This window comes from Danio rerio, chromosome 6 (assembly GCF_052040795.2).
Source record: "Danio rerio strain M-AB ecotype USA chromosome 6, GRCz13ab, whole genome shotgun sequence".
Lineage (NCBI taxonomy): Eukaryota > Metazoa > Chordata > Actinopteri > Cypriniformes > Danionidae > Danio > Danio rerio.
Genome location: NC_141026.1, coordinates 27,325,620 through 27,346,599, shown reverse-complemented (window position 1 = coordinate 27,346,599; position 20,980 = coordinate 27,325,620). Strand labels below are relative to the sequence as shown.

At 39.0% G+C, this 20,980-nt stretch overlaps 2 protein-coding genes across 3 annotated transcripts in view; both read right to left on the bottom strand.

Annotated features, from left to right (window-relative positions):
* The window catches only part of LOC147836356 (uncharacterized), a 702,935-nt gene that overhangs the window by 663,628 nt on the left and 18,327 nt on the right, over positions 1-20,980 (bottom strand). The window lies entirely within an intron of this gene.
* Positions 7,785-11,926, bottom strand: LOC147836357 (uncharacterized). 2 transcript variants are annotated; one of them, XM_087257207.1, is made up of 2 exons: positions 9,608-11,926; positions 8,904-9,564 (listed from the first exon to the last, which is right to left on the bottom strand). In XM_087257207.1, the coding sequence occupies exons 1-2, from the start codon at positions 10,436-10,438 to the stop codon at positions 9,439-9,441; spliced, it is 957 nt and encodes a 318-aa protein (XP_087113333.1). In that variant the 5' UTR covers positions 10,439-11,926; the 3' UTR covers positions 8,904-9,438. The 2 variants fall into 2 exon arrangements, with proteins under 2 accessions (XP_087113332.1, XP_087113333.1); XM_087257206.1 differs by having other exon boundaries at positions 7,785-11,926.

Here is a 20,980-nt window from a genome sequence, read left to right as displayed (position 1 = left end):
GTCATTTAATTCACTGATTTGGCAACGATCAAATGTCATGAAATCAAATCAAATCAGGCCTTTATTTGTCACATACACTTTCATTTAGTGAAATTGAACCCCCCGACTGTACACAGACATCACAATTTTCAGGAGAAGACAAGTCACAGGAGGTAGCATTTAGGAAAGAAGATAAGATACATTTCAGGAAATGGAAGCAAAAGAAAAAAACTCCCTCTCACATTGACCTTGAATTAGAGCAATGTGGGACCAGGGAAACAACAAAAAAAGAGCCCCAGCAATCAAGCACAAAAACACACAGACAAGACACAACATTGCCACAGGGGATGGGAATAGGGGGTGTGGATATAGTCCGATGAGGGCGGGCAGCCATCTGGTCCTGCAGCCACGGGGGTGCTGGTCGCCGACCCGCCTACGACCTCCAGTGGGAGAAAGCACACAAAGGTGTTGAATGAGGGGAAAGGGAGTGATTGTTATCTGTAGCTGTGTATGTGTGTGTGTGTGTGTGTGTGTGTGTGTGTGTGTGTGTGTGTGTGAGAGCCTGTAGAGTCCAACAGGTGTCCTTGACAGGGAGCTGGAATTTCAGAGCGTCTCCTTATCTTGCTCTCAGAGAGAAGTTGAGAAAAGAAAACACAGGGAGCTGAAAGAGTAGGAAAATACTTCAACTTTAGGTCAATATCTGTATACAGATATTTAATGTCTGTCACTCATCTCCAGATCGCCAATTCACCAATACTGCTTGTCTTTGGACTGTGGGGTAAACCAGAGGAAGGAAACTCACGCGAACATGGGGAGAACATGCAAACTCCACACAGAAATGCCAACTGGCTAAGCCAGGACTCGAACCAGCAACCTTCTTGCTGTGAGACGACAGTGCTCCAAGCCAATTTTGAAGGCAAATTCACTGAAGAGAAGCACATCTACTCTGGATATGGGCCTGATCCAAGATTATGTCAATCTTAGTATAAGGAGAAACAGACAGACTAACATGAGCATTCAGTAGATCCATTCAAATGATAGTTTATCTTTGGGAAATGTACCCTGCTCTAGTTGCCCTTATTAATGCAGCCTAAAATACTTTAGATCAGTGTTTCTCAACCACGTTCCTGGAGGACCATGTGCACATTTTCTGCACGCTCTGCACATTTTCCATGTCTCCTTAACAAAACACACCAGACTCAGTTAATCAGCTTTTTAGCAGAGACTGAAAGACAGACAGAGGAGACATACAACACATGTAGTGCTGGTGGTCCTCCAGGAACGTGGTTGAGATGCACTGCTTTAGATGATTTGGATTTCTAAATCTGTGTTTTATTTAAATTCTAGAGCAAAGAGATGTGCCTTTAGTCAAGATTTAAACTGACAAAGTGTGTCTACCTCCCGAACTGTCCTAGTAAGGCTGTTTCAGATTTTAGATGCCAGATATTAAAAGGATCTACTGTCTGATATTTTAATATTCTAGTAATAATCAATTGCCTTAGAACTAATTGAACATAATAAACACGAGGGGCTGTGATACAGCAGGAGCCCACACAATGTGTGTATAGGCTCCAAACCAGTATAACTTTTACTGTTCTAGAACACAAAAAGGAAAATGTACAAGTGTACTGATGCTGATTTTTTTTATACACTGAAAATAAATGTGGACTGGGCAAGGACATTGTTTGCCAGTATACTCTGGTGAACAGCCACATCTTGTCTTGCCACAGTCTCACACCAATATGAAAATTATTTCTCACTACTTATAATACCAACGTCATATAGAAGATGAAACAGAAATCTGTTTTCTACATTACAAAATCAGGATATGACTTAGTATATGACATTTGCCTCTCTAAACCGCAAAAGGCTGTGATTTAATGGAGCATAAAGTCTTTGGTGCTTTGTACATTTACTTTCTTTGCTTATTACTTCACAGTAATTGAACCAAAATCCATCCAGTTTAATATGTATTTGGGAAAGCAAAAGGTGCCTGAAATTATTTTCATATTGGCATAATTACTAACTTTTCAAGTAGAAAGAGAGAAAGAGAGAGAAGAAGAAAATAAATAGTGTGCAATAAAAATCTGATGTCAAATGTGCAATAATGTCTGTTTTGATATCAGAAATTAGGTTTTAATAGTGTCATTGATAGAGTCTTAAGAGACCACAGGCATTCACTGCGGGATGAAGCCAGTTAGAATGACCTTATACTGTAAAAACGTAATGACAGAAAGTAAAGGCAACAAATATTTTTACTTTTTTTTACTCTAATTACTTTTTAAAATGGTTTAAGTAATGCAACATTTAACTTAATATATATTTTTTATTTTAATTGTTTGATTTATATAAGTTAAGATGAAAAGCTAATTTCATTGAACTAAAAAATTAAGGCAGCAATATATTTTTTTTTACAGTGTAAGAGTGAAGATTTAAGTATAACATAATAGCTTGGATCTCTGACACCACTGTTTATTAAAATGGTGGATGTCCAATGTCACATGGATGAGTAAAGAGTCAAACAAAATTAATTTGAACTCTTTAACTTATTTTTAACTTATTAGCTAATTATTATATTTTTTTGTCTTTTTTTGGCTCAGTTGTTTTTCATTAATTCAAATAAAAATGACAGTTCATGTTTTACTATATTAAATAATTATTCTAAATCTTTGTTTTTCTTCAAGTAAAAAGCTGAGCCACCACCTCAGTCTTTGATCATTCAAAAAATATCAAAAAGACTTTTTATTTTAACATTTTATATTTTAATAAATGCTCTATATGATGTAGTTTGTTGCATGTAGTCATTTAGCTGGAGTACCCGCCAGACTCTTTAGAGGGCACTCTTGAAGACTCCATTAGCCATTGGCCCAGGACTACACATCCCATCATGTTTTGTATCTGTTCAGGCTCTGATTATCTGCCACAGCTGATATCAATCTGGACAGATCTCACACAGCTGCAGTTTATCATCACTGATTACCAAAATGAAAAATGTTGGATCCCCTCACCCTTGTATCTGTACAAAATTTCCACAATTTAGGTTCCAGATTGTAGGTTCCAAACCTGAAAAAGCACATGAAATTGCCACTAGTTCATATATCAGAAATCTTCTAAATCTAAATCTTTTAAAGCCGTATGACTGTATTTATAAGCTGTACCATTTGGCCATTCACAATTTAAACAGATTTTTAGTGTTCTTCTTACTTGGCATTAAGAGGACTGCTATACAGAACACAGTCACAGACAACATTTGTATAATTATTTACTTTAATATGCATTTTCTTTGTCATTTTTGCGTACTTTTTTGGACCAACATAAGCACAAATAACTTATATAACATTTTTAAAAGTTTTCTTTTCCTCTTAATTTGTGAAATGATTAAATATTAACGACCACCTAAAATGTATTTATTGCTAGAAAGGGTGTACTGATTGCGAATGCCCTTGTGTAAACTGGAAATGAGGTTGATTATAGTTGGCATTTAGCTGCCTACCTCTGTAAATATAGCAACTTGGCATTGACACACTCATACTCGATCTGTCCCAGCATGCCTTGGTTAAGAAGGGCATTGCCCACTGAGAGTTGGTACTAGTCCAGTTCTGTGCCAGATGTGTGCTGGAGGCGAGGGCAGTGCAGGGTTAATGTTCATGCAATCGAGACTGCTTAGCACTGTTGAAGTCCGTCCACTCTTTTGCCCGAGCAGAGGCCCTGTCAGAGGTTCAACCGGGGTCAGCAGTGACATTAGTCTGACTTCTGTTTTGCATTAGCTCTGTTAAACATGGGCCTTCTCTTTAGGGATTACTTACTAATTGGTCATATCCTGTTCCTTTTTAAAGCATATTGGATGTCCCATTTATTTAGAAACCAGTTTATTTTCATTTCAGTTTACTGTTACTTTGCACAACTTTAGTAGTATTAAAATAATGATAAATACATTAGAATAATATTATAAATTTTATATGTCACTCAATTAAACATTTTGTTTGAAAAAAAAAAATTAAAATTAAATAAACGGTTGTCCTATTTAGTGCACACAAAAACCCTAATCTTATCACATATAGATGATATGAAAAAAAAATCACATGTTGATTAAAGTATTTTGTTATTATGGATTATTAGTTGCATAACAAAATATGTTTCATGTATTACCAAAATAGTCAGTGCTAAATTAGCACTTTAGTTAGCTAACATTACTAAAAATAGCACACACAACTACATTAGCTAACTGATAGCTAACTATAAGTGACTAAGCCTGGCATAAACTGTTTGCATCAGGGAAACTTGCAAAAATTCTCCACTTTTTACCACTATATAGTATGTGAAAACAATATATCATAACATGTGAACCTAGATCACAAAACCAGTATTAAATTGTACAGGTATATTTGAAGGATCAGTCAAAGTGCCAAATGATAAATTATCTAAAATTATTGCCTTACAGCAAGAAGGTCGCTGGTTCACTGGTTCGAACCTCGGCTCAGTTGGTGTTTCTGTGTGGAGTTTGCATGTTCTCCCTGCGTTCGTGTGGGTTTCCTCTGGGTGCTCTGGTTTCCCCCACAGTCCAAAGACATGCGGTACAGGTGACTTGGGTAGGCTAACTTGTCCGTAGTGCATGAGTGTGTGTGTGTGTTGTGTGTGTGTGGATGTTTCCCAGAGATGGGTTGCGGCTGGAAGGGGTATCCGCTGCGTAAAAACTTGCTGGATAAGTTTTTTGGATAAGTGGATAAGTGCTGTTGGGGTTTTAGGTCAACCAGGAAAAGAGCAAGCTCTCCTCCAGGCGTAGCTGCTTTTTTCCCAGGATGGACCTAGACTTTTTGGATCTAAGTATGGTGCGCCTTACTAAGAGTACACCAGGTTGGTGCTGTCCTGTCTGATATAAATTCGGCAGGAACATAGTGGTCCAACTGAAGTTTTCCAAAGGCTCCTGGGGCATATGATATCTGTAGCCGTGATTGCACTGCTCAGATTGTTTATATGGGACCACTTTGTGTCCGCAGATGGACATGGAGTGCGGGAACGCTCTGGGGGGCCATCACCTTGCTTTATCACAGCACCTTCAGTCCATGGATGGACCTTGCTTTCTACAAGCTGGGGTGCCCTCAGAACTAGTGTCCAGATATGCTGTCACTCTCACAGATGTGCATGGGTACGCCAATGGGGATCCCATACACATCACTCTGACCTAGTTTAGTTCCCCTGTATCTCCTCTTCCCACTAACCATTTTTTTTCATATGTTGTGCTCCCCCTATTCATATTAGGCCATGTGTTTTTATTGTTACCAGGTCTCCTCAGCTTGGTAGCAGGTGGCCTCCACAGCGTCCTTTCCCTTTGGGGTGGGCACGCTTTCCCAACATATTACTTTATTACAAAAATTTCTAGTCTAACTCTGCTAGGTGAAAGTTTTTGCGAAAAAAAAAAAATTTAAAGCCTTCACAGGTAGGTAAAGTAAGTAAGGGCAAGGAGACGATGGAGGGCTGCATCCTTGGTGATAATTGTGCTCTCAGGCAGTGCTTGGCAATCTTTTCACCAAGGTCGTGGTAAGGCTGAGCTGTTGTGACATTTTCCAGCCACTCCTACAAATGTGTCATGCGAGACAGCATTCCATCAGGAGTTCCATCCTGCTGGGGAACAAAATGGTTATGAACATAACCCACATTGCCCGAGGGAGGGAACCTAAATGATGATCGCTGTATATTGGGCTTTTTCACCATAAAAGTGTGCTAAGCTCTCTGTAGCTGCTGGCTTACTTAGCTAATTGCGATTGCCATCAGCTGCGAGAGCTGCGCTCTGCCAACTCATTTTTTCAAATGTGTCATGCGACACAGCATATCCATCCCCTCCCTCGGGGAACGTGGGTTACGTTCATAACCATTAAGTTCTGGTAAACCTTCACCATGCATGTTCAGATGGAGCAGTGTTAGTTCACTGTACTACTACTTACCTTTAAATTTGAATTTGCTCAAAATTGTATCAGTCGATAATGAGATTGAGATTATCGTTCTGTGATTATGACAGATATCAGAAATGCTGCACGTGAAATTACCAATATCGTCGTTTAAATTCCAAATTGCAAAAAAACTTTACTTGGGTGTTTGAAATGAATCCTCATGTGAGATTATTCAGTAGTTTCTGTAAAACAAAAAACTATTATTCTTTATAATGCAGGATTCCTTTTTCTGTAAGCAGTAGACACAAATTAGCTGGATGATTCTGCAAAATTAATAGATTTGCATACATCCAATGGCTTTATTATCCCATGAGGCCACTGGAGAAAATGTATGAAAGTGAAGCAACACAACTGCAGCGGTTATGAGATATAAACATTGTGATAGATGTAGTATGTTTGAAATCAAACTGTAATCATATTCGTACTAAACAGCATATATAGAAAATAGTTTAAATAAAAATGTAGAATACTCAGTATATGCTCTCAAAACTACTTCAAACTAAACTAAACTAAAACTACTTATTTAAAATGAGCTGAAACGACACAAGTCTTGAGATTTCATTGGGACAACTTATTTTTTTATGTTCAATCCACATAAATTTGTTAAAAGTGTTAACGTAATCAATATGTGTTGGGACAACATGAATGAATTGTGTGGAACCCTGCATTTTATTTAGTGTGGAGGGAGAGTAGCATAGCCTAATACATTTTCAACCACTTAACAATTAAATAACCTAATAAGTAAATTTTTCCAGCCCTATAGCTACATTTAGACTGAGCTGATGTCTTTTGTCAGCAGTGGTTGAATCCATGACTTCCTGCTCCTTCTGGACACTGCGTCATCCTTGCTGCTCTGAGAGTGAGTGTCTGCCTGATGAAAGCTACCACACGCTGAGCAGGAAGGTGTTAGAATGATGATTGCCTCCTGACCTGCTTGTAACCTCCATTCCATCCACACTGAAAGGCTGTTTCCCACTCACCTGTCTCTAAATGGGTAAAGGTGCCTAACCACGCCATGTTCCCTTTGGTTTCACATCTTTGCTGTCATTTGATCCCTAACTCACCTAAGTGCAGCAACCTACCATTCTTCCAGCTCAGAGGATTTGTCATAGCTCAGCACCCAAACTGCCCCCTCTAGTGCAGTCGCCATCTGTCCTTTCCAGTCCCTCGTTTGATCAAGACCTTTGACGAGACAAGAGACTAACATTTCACAGACCTTTCTGAAGATGCCTTTTCTTGCTGTTGATGCAGTTGATGACCTTGGTATGATAAGGTAACCCATCCAGGGTTCAAACTTTGTTACACCAGCGCATCCTTCCATAACACAATTTAATATGTCAAAGAAAAGCTATCACTGGATAATATGTGCTGATATCATGGGAGGTCACACTGACAATCTGATGCGAAGTTACATATTGCCATTCTTACTGTCTTTGTCCTTGGTAGAAATACTTAAGGGTCCATATAAAATCTAAATTTACAATATTTATGTTGTTAGCACACATTTTTATTCGGTACAATTTATTTTGATGGGCCATTTAACTATTAGTAGACTTTCTGCTTAATATCTGTTGATAATGCTCCTTCAAATGACTTTTAACTGACCATAAGAAGCTTTGCACGTACATGTCAATTTACACTAACCCTAACCCCAACCAGACTTAAGATCTACTTAAAATCTAATGAGAATTAGTTGGCATGTACATGCAATAAAACTTAAATTTAACAAACGGACAATAAAAATAAACTGTGACCTGTTGTTCTTTAGGAGAACATCTAGTTCATTCAGGTTGCTCAAAAAAAAAAAAAAAAAAAAAAAGAGGGGGAAAAAAAAGTGACAAAAAAAGTGTTGTCATCACTTTTATATTTATTCTTAACCATACACCTCTGTTGGTTTACAACAAGTTAATGATGCACAAAAGAAAACCCTACACCATATTCAACACTCAGTTTGAGTTGGAAGCGCATACTCACATAAATATACATAAGTTTCAGAAACTTCTGGTTCAGCAAGTTAGCAAAGCATGATAAAGTCAGCAATATTAAGGGTAAATCACATGAACCCTAATCAACTAAATTAGTTGATGTTTAGATACATTTTATGAATCACTTTTCTGAATAAAATCCCTAGATAAGACAATCAGAAATTTCCCAGTAACGATTGTAAACAAAGCTTACAAATACTAATGTTCTTAGCATTGTTCTTAGCATTTGCTAAGAATACAAATGCTAATATTCTTAGCTTCTGCATCAAACGCCGGCGTATGCTACGACGCTGACGCATAGCCCTTCGCCGTGGCCGTCGCTGACGTGCACCTCTCAAAAAAGGTAACTACACATCACAACGACGTGTAGCGCAAGCTCTGTGATTGGGCGGGACCGAGAACCCCGTGAAAGGTGCGAGCCTGATGGAGCGATTGTTTACAAGTGTGGAGTCCTGTGAAGGAGCTCCGGATGAAAAGTTTTGTTTTGGGTTTACCTCATAGTTAAAGTTGTTGCACGTCCGCCAGTTCCTGCCTCAAAATGAGCGAGTTTGAGCCACTTGTACATCCCGAAAGTGTCCAGGAAAAGCAAAACAGCAGCGAAGAAACTCGACACAGAGGAACATATAAACCTCACTGCCAACTAGCGTTTTGGAAGTGTTAATGCAGACCAACAGAGACAGCGCGCAGAAGTATAAATGCACAGCTACGCACATTGCATGTGTCGTGGGTTACGCCGATCACTAGAGACAGAAGTATAAACCAGGTTTAAGGGGAGGTGCCAGGGGAGCTCAGATGAGAGGAAAACCCAGGCAGACACCCAGGGTGGGGCTAGAGGAAGGGACCAGGTGGGCTTCGATGAGTCGGAAACCCCAGCAGATGACCAGGGCGGGGCTGAAGAGAGAGAGCAGATAGGTTTCGGCAAGTTTAGAACCCCAGCAGACAGCCAGGGTGGGGCCGGAGGGAGGGACCAAAAGAGCTCCGGTGAGTCGGGACCTCCAGCAGGCGGCCAGGGTGGGGCCAGAGGGAGGGTCCAGTAGGCCTTAGGTGAAACGGAAACCCCGGCAGACGGCCAGGGCAGGGCCAGAGTAAGGCAACAGGGGAGCTTAAGGGAGTTGAAACCCTCAATAGCACCGCCAGGCAGCCTTGGTGGAGCAGGAAATTTGGGTTGAGAGGACTCCAGAGAGCATTCGGAGAGGATGTGTGTGCGGCCCAGACACACAATAAAGCCATTAAAAACAGGACAGTCTCTGAGATTGTTTCTATGACCGGAGAAATGGCTAACACTAAATAGCCCTCAGTGGGCATGGCAGAGTGAGTAAGTGACTCCAGGATGATCACCTTGTCAGTTACTAAAAGAGCGGCCACAGGGGCACGGAGCGGGACAGCCTCCGTGGTCATAACTGGGAGTGCAGGCAGCTCTGGGACAGCTTTCGTGGCCAAATCTGGGAGAGCGTTCAGCTCTGGGACAGCTTTCGTGGCCATAACTGGGAGAGCGGGCGGCTCTGGGACAGCTTTCGTGGCCATAACTAGGAGAGAGGGCGGCTCTGGGACTGCTTTTGTGGCCATAACTGGAAGAGCGAGCGGCTCTGGGAGAGCTTTCGTGGCCATAACTGGGAGAGCGGGCGGCTCTGGGACAGCTTTTGTGGCCATAACTGGGAGAGCGGGCGGCTCTGGGACCGCTTTCGTGGCCTTAACTGGGAGAGCGGGCGGTTCTGGGACAGCTTTCGTGGCCATAACTAGGAGAGCGGGCGGCTCTGGGACAGCTTTCGTGGCCATAACTGGGAGAGTGGGTGGCTCTGGGACAGCTTTCGTGGCCATAACTGGGAGAGCGGGCGGCTCTGGAACAGCTTTCGTGGCCTTAACTGGTAAAGCGGATGGCTCTAGGACAGCTTTCATGGCCACAATTGGGAGAGCGGGTGGCTCTAGGACAGCTTTTGTGGCCACAATTGGGAGAGCGAGTGGCTCTGGGATAGCTTTCGTGGCCATAACTGGGAGAGCGGGCGGCTCTGGGACAGCTTTCGTGGCCATAACTGGGAGAGCGGGCGGCTCTGGAACAGCTTTCGTGGCCTTAACTGGGAGAGCGGGCGGCTCTGGGATAGCTTTCGTGGCCATAACTGGGAGAGCGGGCGGCTCTGGGACAGCTTTCGTGGCCATAACTGGTAAAGCGGGTGGCTCTAGGACAGCTTTCGTGGCCACAATTGGGAGAGCGAGTGGCTCTGGGACAGCTTTCGTGGCCATAACTGGGAGAGCGGGCGGCTCTGGGGCAGCTTTCGTGGCCATAACTGGGAGAGTGGGTGGCTCTGGGACAGCTTTCATCGCCATAACTGGCAGAGCAGGCAGCTCTGGGACAGCCTTCAAATGGACCACTGATTTCCAGAAAAAGACAGAGTCCCTCTTCCTCCTTCGCTTGGATGTAAACACAGTGGTTTGAGCTGTTGCCGGGGAACTGGAAATGGGAGCTGAAGAAGATGCTAGTACAGAGACAGTAGAAACTGGACTGTTGAAATTACTCAGCAGCACCCTCATCTCCCCAAACCTACACACATGCTCCACCAACTCCTCAAAAGTCCAGTGGAGAAGACATCCGGACTATGCAGAGGATGTTAAGCCCTCCATTAAAAAAAAAAAATTAATGTGAGCTTTAGCAATGCACAGCCTAGATGCCTCTTCACGAAAGATCTAGGCACAAGTTCTGATGGGAAGCACCCCCTGCACAGGGAAGAGCCGTTTAATTGGCTGTGCCTTGCCCAGTGAAACAGTCACTTGTGGAGCTGATTGAAGAGAAGCCGCCATCTTAGGTTGCTGTCTGCTGGGTTCACTTGGCTGATTCGTTCTGTCAAGTGTGTGGACAGAACCCAGACGCAGATCAGCAATAAAAATAAACTTTATTAATTAGGAACAAAAAACTGGACACAGAGCCCAGATAACAGCCAACAGGGCTGGAAAAAACAACAAACCCATGGTAGGGTAAATAGTCATTTTAAGTAAAACAAAATAAAACCAAACTGGACAGAAAAAACAGACAGGCATCAAACTACATGTAACATGAGAAACGAATCAGCCCAGACAACAGCAAACTGGGAGAATAAATAGAGGAGCAAACAAAGTCTGAAACGAGGAGCTCAGGTGAAACAAATTAACAAAATGAACAGGTAACAAGACGGGCGGGGTCTAACTAATAGACAAATGAGCACATGGGAAAAGACCAAACACAAGCCATGTGCTGAACACAAAACTAATTACAGACATAAGTACACAGCTCAAGATGACTTGACACTGTGCACTCACAACACAGAAAAGAATACATAGTTCAAGCAAACTCAAATCAACGCACTCACGAAGAGATAACAAACAATAGTGTCAGAGTTCTGTCACAAAGTAAGAATGAAATAAACATAAGACAGAACCATGACAAATGTTACCCCTATCTCTAACATGTACTAATGCTAATGTTACTTCAAAATAATACAATAAAACTTTCTGTAGACAATCAGTTACCTTCAAAAGAAAAACTCCCAGGCCTCCACAATAAAATGCATGTATGAGAAACACAACACAGTAAGTATTGTAAATGAAAACATATGGGTATTTGTTAGTTTACGTGCTATTACTGACCATGCTCCTGAATCACATTAGCTATCATTTAAATTATCATACAGCACAATTTGTACCGGTAAGGTGCTCTGATGATGGATGTAACTGTGTGCTTTCTGTAAATAGTTTGTTTGTCAATTGACAACGTGTCAAATAGGCTTTTTATAAAATAAGAGTAATGAGTTATTTTATTATTTGTATTTGTAATTTTCTGGTTTTAATTGTTCAGGTTTTTGGAAATCTATATTTAAATTGTAACATTTTTAATGTCTTAGTTTGTAAATGTACTCTGAACTTTTGAAGTTTACATTTTAAATTATTTTGTTTGTGTCAGATTATTGATTATATGAATGTGATTCACGCTAATTGGAAGGTGCCCTTTACATTTTGCCTTGGATTCCAAGAGGCTTTAGTATCATCTCTGCTAAAAAAAAAATAAAAAATAAAAAAAAACTTTTCTTTTCAGTTAAAATGTTTTAGTTGTTTTACTGAAGAAGAAAAAAGACACCTGAATCTTTGATGTTCCAAAAGTAAGTATGCTGAATTTTAAATTTTGGAATAACTTTTTTTTTCTCCATTGCGGATGAGTTGATAGATTTGACATAGGTTCTCATTCATTCAGAGATGCACATAAAGCAAATGTTAAAAAAAAAAAAAAGTAAAAAGTAGGGAATGTCCAGAGGGGGTGCCTACACCACTTTACACTTGTGGATACTGATAAGATGATGTAGTGGAATTCAATTTGCACCACTTTAAGATCAGCGTAAACAATATGCATGGGTATGTGTGAAAGAAGAAAAAAAGAAAACAAGTGGCAAACCTCAGGAGCACCAAGTCTCAAACCTAGACAGTCTGTCATGTGATTACTCCAATCTAAAGAAGTGAAGATTAGCACTTAAAGAAGAAATAGCTCTCCGCAAGGCTTTGAACTGTTAAAGCTCTTTGTTTAACTTTTTTTTTTCATTAGAGTTCTTAGCACTTTTGCTATCAATTTCAGCAAAAAAGGAACAACTAAGTACTGTGCTTTCAAAGTAATGGAAATGCAAAAAAGATGAAGAGAGGATGTGCACCTTATTTTTTATTTCTTTTTTTAACAAATGTTTGAAGTAAAATGGATGACTAATTAGTATGTCTGATATATCACTTTAAAGTTGTAGGCAATATTATTAGGTCCACTCTTAAAAATGAGAGAATAAAAGGTTTCTCTGGGGCAGTACCTTTTTAAAAGGTACACTTCTCTACCTTACAGGTACATATTCTGTTTGTTATAAATTTAGATAATGTACATAGTTTTATATATTGTACAAAGGTTAAAATTTGAATATTATCATTTTGAAAATAGAACACAGCATTTTTGATCTAAGGAACAAAAATACAGGTTTAAGACTCCCCAGACAAATTATAGAATATTAGAAAAAAATATTAGAAAATATCTGCATATAATAATGATAATGAGGTAGGTAGGCAGGTAAGGAAGATAAAACATTATCTTCCTAGTTAGGTAAATTTGTCTTGGGCTCTTGCCTTCAGTCGCAGTCATCACAAACATAGAAAAACAATACAAACATACAAGAAAACAGACGAGTATAAAAATAAATGAATAAATCTAAACCCCCATGCCCAAACAGTTACATACCCACCTCCATATATACACCTAAATACACTAAAAAGAAATAATAAAGGAAGCCCTGTATATATATATATATATATATATATATATATATATATATATATATATATATATATATATATATATATATGTGTGTGTGTGTGTGTGTGTGTGTGTGTGTGTGTGTGTGCGTGTGTGTGTATTGTAAATAGTTTAAAATAGGCACAATTCTTGCAAGTAAACTGCATAGTTGCAATCTAAACAACTACATTCTCGACTGAAAAAGCCTCAAAAGTATATTTTGTTGTCTAACAGCAGTGATATTTGTCCAACTGTCGTGTCTGCTTGTTGCTGGCTGTATGTGGGCGGAGTAATACACAAAGGGTAAAGAGGCTGTACGGATGCTAATATTACTTAAATATATCACGGCTATCAGCGTATGTGTGTTTGTGTTTGTGTGTGTGTGTGTGTGTGTGTGTTTGTGTGTATGTGTGTGTGTGTATTTTCACCTTAGAATTATAAGGTTCTATCTGACAAATTTGTCAAAATTGACTTATTGACATATTATTAGTAAATGACATCTTATTTACATCACGGGATGTTTTTTTTTAAGAAGTCGTTTACATTTTAAGACTTTATTTAAAGAAAAAAACAAACAAATGTGACACACACTGTTTGCTATGAAATGCAAAAACTTTGAAGCTCAATATCATGATGGAAACTTATATAATTCCAAGGTGTGTATAGATGCAGTGGCGCAGTAGGAAGTGCTGTCACCTCACAGCAAGAAGGTCGCTGGTTCAAGCCTCGGCTGGGTTAGTAGACGTTTGTGTGGAGTTTGCATGTTCTCCCTGTGTTTCCTCTGGGTGCTCCGGTTTCCCCCACAGTTCAAGGACATGTGGTACAAGTGAATTGGGTAGGCTAAATTGTTCGTAGTGTATGAGTGTGGATGAGTGTGTATGGATATTTCCCAGAGATGGGTTGCAACAGGAAGGGCATGTACTGGGTAAAAACATATACATGTATATATATATATATATATATATATATATATATATATATATATATATATATATATATATATATATATATATATATATGATTCTGAACATGATTTCAAAAATAACACTTTTGGAATGCCACTGGTTGGAAACATAAGCCCAGATGCTTGCTCTAATTAATGCATTTCACCAACATTGAGCTGTGTTTGCTGACAGTCATCGGTTTTCATGTTGCATCATCAGAAAAAAAAGAGTGTGATTGTTGCGTTTGATGTGAACAGATTAAACCATCAAAGATTTTAATTGTACTTAAAATGCTTTTGTATCCTCTGAATTCCCTTTGTTCCATCTGCCTCCCAACGGCAACGCGAAAAAGAAATCTCACCATTTACCGAGACTGAGTCTGGGGCAGATACATTGGGCAGTTTTTCCTGGTTTTAAACTATAGCTCTCCAATGCGAAGGCAAAGGTGAAACACAATTCAAACAGAAACAAAGGCGAATTTAAAGTTGTCCCCGCAGACTACGGTCTTCACATCCAAGGAATTTCATCACCCAAGGTGAGGTATGCTGTAAGCAAGTGATTTTTCTGCAATGGTCTCTCTACTCCAAGACTTTGGACGCAATTATCCTGCGTCCTTCCACAACATGAGAGTGAAAAGGGATTTCTTTTTCAAGAGCGAGCGTTGAAAGTTTTCTGTGGCGGAAGAACTTGTGGTCTCTGGCAGAGTAATCTCTTCTTCATAGTCAGTCATGGCCCCTGATTCAACCTCTATGCTTTTATCTTCCTTTGTCAGGGTGGCTGCACTGCTTCCTCCAATTCCCTCCTCCTCTACTCTTTCCAGCCTTTTTCCCTTCCGCTGTGACTTTGAGAAAGATGATTGCCTTTTGGTAAAGCCATTCCTCAGTTCACCTCTATTTCGCTACCCCATTTGTGCGTGTACTCCACTGTCTTTCTTTCTACCTTTCTTTTCGTCCATTTCTCGCTATCCGTACTCTCCTGCACCCAGGCATTGTGCTTAGCAAACATCAAAGAAGCCCATCACACACCAATGGTTTCAATCTTTAAACAGCCAGAGAACATCCAGACCTCTCCCGTCCCTCGGTCACCGTGTCACTGTCTGTTCCAGAAGCCGAGGTGCATGGGAGCGAAGGACTGGTGGGACCCGTGGAAAGGATCTGGGGTTGTTATAATGCCTTTTCTCTCAACGGGCCTCACGAAAGGCGGCCCTGGCGCTGTGATCAGGGGCCGGGTGATATTCTGTTTGAAAAGAGAAAGGATTAATTTTCAACAGCCTTCCTCACACAGGGGGCAGTCCCAAGTGCCACAGCATGCCAAGGGTCATCATTAGAATACGACTGCCTTCAAAAAATCCCTGCTAACTGCGATGTCTCGTGGCAATGTTCTACCTCTTTTTTCAAGAGCCCTCTCTCTTTGTTAAGTGCATAAACATTAATGAAGAAAATCTCACGCCCCACGCTTCTCCTGCAATGCTCCTGAGCTCTAGCCCTCCCTCCTTCTCTGTTCACTTTTCTTTTTCATCTTTATTTCTATCATTATTTTACTCTTTCTCCTCTCTAGCTAATTCTGGCAATGGGTCTTGTGTAGTAAACAAACAAAGTAGTCGCAGCAAGGGAGGAGAGAGCAAAGCAAGGAAGACAGAGACAGAGAATGGGACAAAGAGAGAGAGAGAGGGAGAGAGAGACTCATTTCTTATTTGGAATGCAGAAAGATGCAGTGATCAAAGAAGGCTCAATATCTCCTAGCTGTTCAAAGGGACTTGTATAAAACAAATATGATGTGATCAGGAATAGAAGCGCTCTCATTAAGAGCCGAAGCGGATGATGACAGGTGCGTGGAGGAGTCTCGTCGCACGCTAATTTTCTTCCCCCATTGAAAACGTGTTGTTTGCTTTGCTTTCGTTTTCCTCTCCCGGCCTCGCCTGCTTGCGTGTTGTTGCTCCTGATATTGATTAGGGAGCGAACGGCGGAGGAGTAGAGAGGGATTTCGCAGATGCTGCTCCCCTGTGCAGTTTTGTCAGCGACAGCCCCACTCTTCGTGACAACTGGAGCCCTGAGCAGGGCGTGAGACATGATTGCTGTTTGCACACAGAAGTCACACAGAGCTAAACATCTCGCTTTCGGGCCTTCAGGGTTTTGAAAACCTTTTACGTTTTCCTGTTACGATAAGAACGGCAATTAGGAGTAGGAGTAAGTAGGAGTTCCTGGCTGATCAGGTGGCTTTCTTCAAACAGATGCTCTGCTGTGGCTTTCCTCAACAAAGGAACTGGGCTGCTCAGTACTGAATGTTCAGTAACTGTGGAGAAAACACTTTTCTAGTAATGAGAAGCTGTGTTTATCGTGGTAACATGGCGCTTTTGACCACTTTGGTCTTCATCTTTGAGTAAATTCAATAGTTCAAATCATTCAATGATATCTTTTAAATATCATATGATTAATGTTAAAGGCTGCTATCGCTTTATGAAAAACATGAAATACCAATATTAGTTTCCTTTCTAACTTTTCTACCTATATTTTGAAAGGTTTTTGTTCGGGACATTTTCCTGACAGGATTCCAAATTTTTTAAAGTTAGAGAGGTACCAAATCATCCTCAAAACAAACCAAATTGGTGGTTCAATTGGAACATTATCAGTAAAACAAAATTCTAAAATTTTTTTAACACTTTCTTGTCCTCAGTGTCAGTTTATTGCATACATTCACAAGAACTCTGTGCACGTTGCTTGCTGACGCATTACTTCGGATGCATCTGTGTTTTGATTCAAACAGAGGAAGGTGTCATTCTAAAACGACATCGAGAATTTCACTAGGAAACTAACATGCAGCTGTTAAACTTGGTGGGTCTGATATAGTGATATATTGGAGTGATAGAAAGTGATAAAACTTCTAGCATTCAATTACTGGTTATACTGGAGAAGTTTCATATACACAAAATTAAGTGGTCGGGTGCCCAAGCTTTTTTATTTTTATTTTATTAACAAATGTTAACAGTCTCAGGAGCTCTAATGTTTTCTGCAAATTTGAAATAGACAAGTAAACTTAATCGTCAAAGTGTTTAGGTCATTTGTTATTTCATTTTAATGATTTTTTATTCTTCTACCTATTATTTTTTTTTCCGTTCTTTTTGTAATAATGTGTACTGATGGTATATTGCTCAAATTGTATTTCACTTGTTATTCTACTGTGTGTGTTCATATGCATAAAAAACATCTGTGTTACATCAGTACACAGTGCTCGTTTGAAGAAACTCTTAAAATAAAGTAGTTATTTTTGTTTTATGTGTGCACAAAATGATTCTCGTAGCTCAATAATATACACTTTTAACCACTGAACCCATATTGTCTGTTTTGAAGATTGTCTGTACTTTCTGAACTTTAAAAGAGTCGGAACTTTGCTCTTCATGTAAGATGAGGGAGCTTTCAGATTTCATTTTAAATATATTTATTTATATCCCTTATACAAAATAAGGCCTCAGGGTGTTGGATTGGTGTGAGGGTGAGTAATTAACAACACGATTTTTATAATTTTGGTTAAAGTAACCCTTTAAACTCACAGCACGTCCAGATAGGGTTAATTTGAATTGTTTATGTAAACAGAAAAACTGAACACTTTTTTTATAAGCTGCTCATGTGAAGGAATCCTCATATTACATATTTATTACATAAATACAACGCTTTGTGATTGAAAAGTTACACTAAACCATATGCTCTATCATTGTTATATTCATCAGCATCCATGTGGTAAGTAAAATATACCCCAGCAAACAATTTTGTGTTTAATAGACGTCTAAATATAGACAGCTTGGCTAAAACAAGGCTAAACTTGGGCTGTCAGCGAAAGAATATCCAAAAACTAGTTATCAAATAGACAGATTAGACAGACTTTTTATGCCATCAACTTAGAATTATAAAATTATAGGGTTCTATCTGACATTTTTGTCAAAAATAAGTTACTGAAACATTCTTATTAAATGACAACTTATTTACATTATGGGATGTGTTTTTATAAGTTGTTTACATATTAAGACTTTTTATTTAAAAACAGACGTTGCCCACATACTGTTATCTATAAGGAATACAAAAACTTTGAAGCTCAATATCTCAAAATCATTCAGAACGAAGATAGGACATTATAATTTCGAGGTGACGATGTGTAGTCATACGTTTTTGTTCAGTTGTTTATTTTTATATTTTTTTATGTTTATTTTGTTTATTTGATGTCTAGTTTTGGCCTATTCTTAGACGTCTATTATATTTTTACTGCCAGCTTAAGTTTAGCCTTGTTTTTGCCAAGACGACTATGTTTAGATGTCTATTAGACATCTATTAGACATCTTTTTAAAACAAACAAAAGAAAATGCTTGCTGGGATATGTCATTGCCTTTTTACTGGGATCTTGTCGAGGGTTGATTTTAAGCCCTGGTTATATAGAGCACTTTTCATGGAAAGTGACATTAATCCTGCTTATTTAACCACATCTTTTCTGTATTACTGAGATCTGTGATGAAATGACAGGTCCTAGAGTGTGTTTTTTCCTGGAGCAGGTAATGAAATATTCAGTATTTTTCTCGAGCAAGGTTGGTGGCATGGGCTTCGCTACCTTTGCTCTGACATAGACATCCCAGGACAGCATACCTATATGATCAAAATGCCTGTACCACAAACTGATGGTAAGTGACTAGTGACCTCACCGCCGCCATCATACCAACCACACACACAGACACATGTAACAAACATGGACACACAGTGGTCGTGCAGCTGGCAAAAAAAAAAGTTAACTTTTTGTTTATCACATCAAAATTGCTTTGTATCTGTCAGATTATTCTTGCCTAGCAGGCCTGACAATTTTTGGTTTATATTCCACTGCCTTGCTGATATCTATTGTATCTGCTTAGTCCAACACAAACAGGATGTGTGATATTGTGATTCTAAGCTTTTGCAATACATAAGAGGCTTTTGAATAATACGCCGAGCTGAGTAGGAGAAACTGGTCTGTTTTATTTAGAGCCCAGTTTATTGGAAGTATCGCTTCATCCAGAAACCTGATGCATAAGAGACTACACACACGCTGCTACAAAACGTGCAAAATAAGTAAACATGGACACTTTGTATAAAAATCTCAGATGGAATACATACAATTTAATTAAATCCTGCTTAAGTCCACCATCAGTGCATCACAGACAGATGGCAACATTTCCTATTTGATTTATTGGGGCGTAATGACAGGGATCAACTGACATTTCGTTTGTTGGCAGAAAGTCTGTAGAGCAGATAATAAGATTCTCCTCCTGTGTTTGTGCGAATGAGGGCGTCTGTTTGATTCTTCTGTCTCTGTTTGAGTCCTGGCTGCGAATCATTCCCGAGGATTGGTTTTGGTTTTTAACAATGTATGATCAGACGATGAATGCAATCAAGAAACATCTCAGCGGTTCAACTGTTGTAGTTTGACCTGAATTCAGTGCGATCGGTAATTACTCCAGCCGCGGATAGATTTGTTTTATACCTGATGCAATAGAGTATGTTTGATAGAAATTGGTTGCTAGAGGATTATGAGTCATATTTCAGCTAATCAGAAACAATCTGATCCCTCGGTAAGATGTGAAGTCCACAATGGACGTTCGTTTAATGTTTCAGGAAACAATTCTGTCCAGTGTTTTACCTAAGTTGACTACTGTTATACTTCTACCAACTGAACTCCCTGATAATGGGACTTTTATTTTGATGTGTTGTGTTGTTAGTCATTCTTTTTGCTTGATGTGTCAGAAATGACACTTGGTTAACAGTACTTTTATGTACAGTTGAAGTGAGTATTATTAACAACCCCCCCCCCCCACCCTTTCAGATTTATAGGCATTTTTTACATTGCTTAATTTTACTGTGTGAGACTATTCGTTTTTCATCCTATACTTCTGTGAAATTGTGTCACTGATATGAAATGGCGCAGAAGGAGAAGTGTGTAATGTTGTTTTTCTCCTTATTTTGTAAGGGGCATGGGTAAGACAGGTTAAGACACCTAATGTAAACATAATATGGCCTGATTGGAAGCCAAAACTGAAGCAGTAAACACAAATCCTACACAGATAACTATAATCCATGATGCACGTCTCTAGTGCATGTCTTTAGTGACCTCGTAAGCAGTACAGGGAAGAAACCAGATAAAAAAGAGAGCACGCTCTGTTTTTGGTGTCTCACTCTGTAGAAAGTTGTTGATGTATGACTGTGTGAACTTCTTTGCAAAGAATAAAACCTTAAACGACAATTTGGGTAAGAATTTGTCTTTATTACCACTGAGAGAGCCTCCTTAAAGAAAATTGCCACTACAATGACAGTAAACAATATTTTAACAGATATTTTTCAAGACTCTTCTATACAGCTTAAAGTAACACTTAAAGGCTTAACCAGGTTAATTGGGTTAACTAGGCAGGTTTGGGTAATTAAGGTATTGTATAATAATTTGTTCTGTAGAATATCGAAAAAATTATAGCTCAGGGGCTAATAATATTGACTAACAATTTTGCTAATATATATATTAGCAAAATTTATTTTGGCTAGAATAAAAGCAGTTTAATTAATATATATTATATTATATTATATTATATTATATTATATATATATATATATATATATATATATATATATATATATATATATATATATATATATATATATATATATATATATATATTAATTAAACTGCTTTTATTCTAGCCAAAATAAACCAAATAAGACTTTGTCCAGAAGAAAAAAAAACATTATCAGACATACTGTGAAAATTATCTTGCTCTGTTAAACATCATATGGGTAATATTTGGAAAAGATATATATAAGAATATATATATATTGCAGA

Coding starts and splice junctions, on each gene's coding strand:
- LOC147836357 (XM_087257206.1), bottom strand. CDS start 10,438: ATGAGGGTGCTGCTGAGTAATTTCAACAGTCCAGTTTCTACTGTCTCT.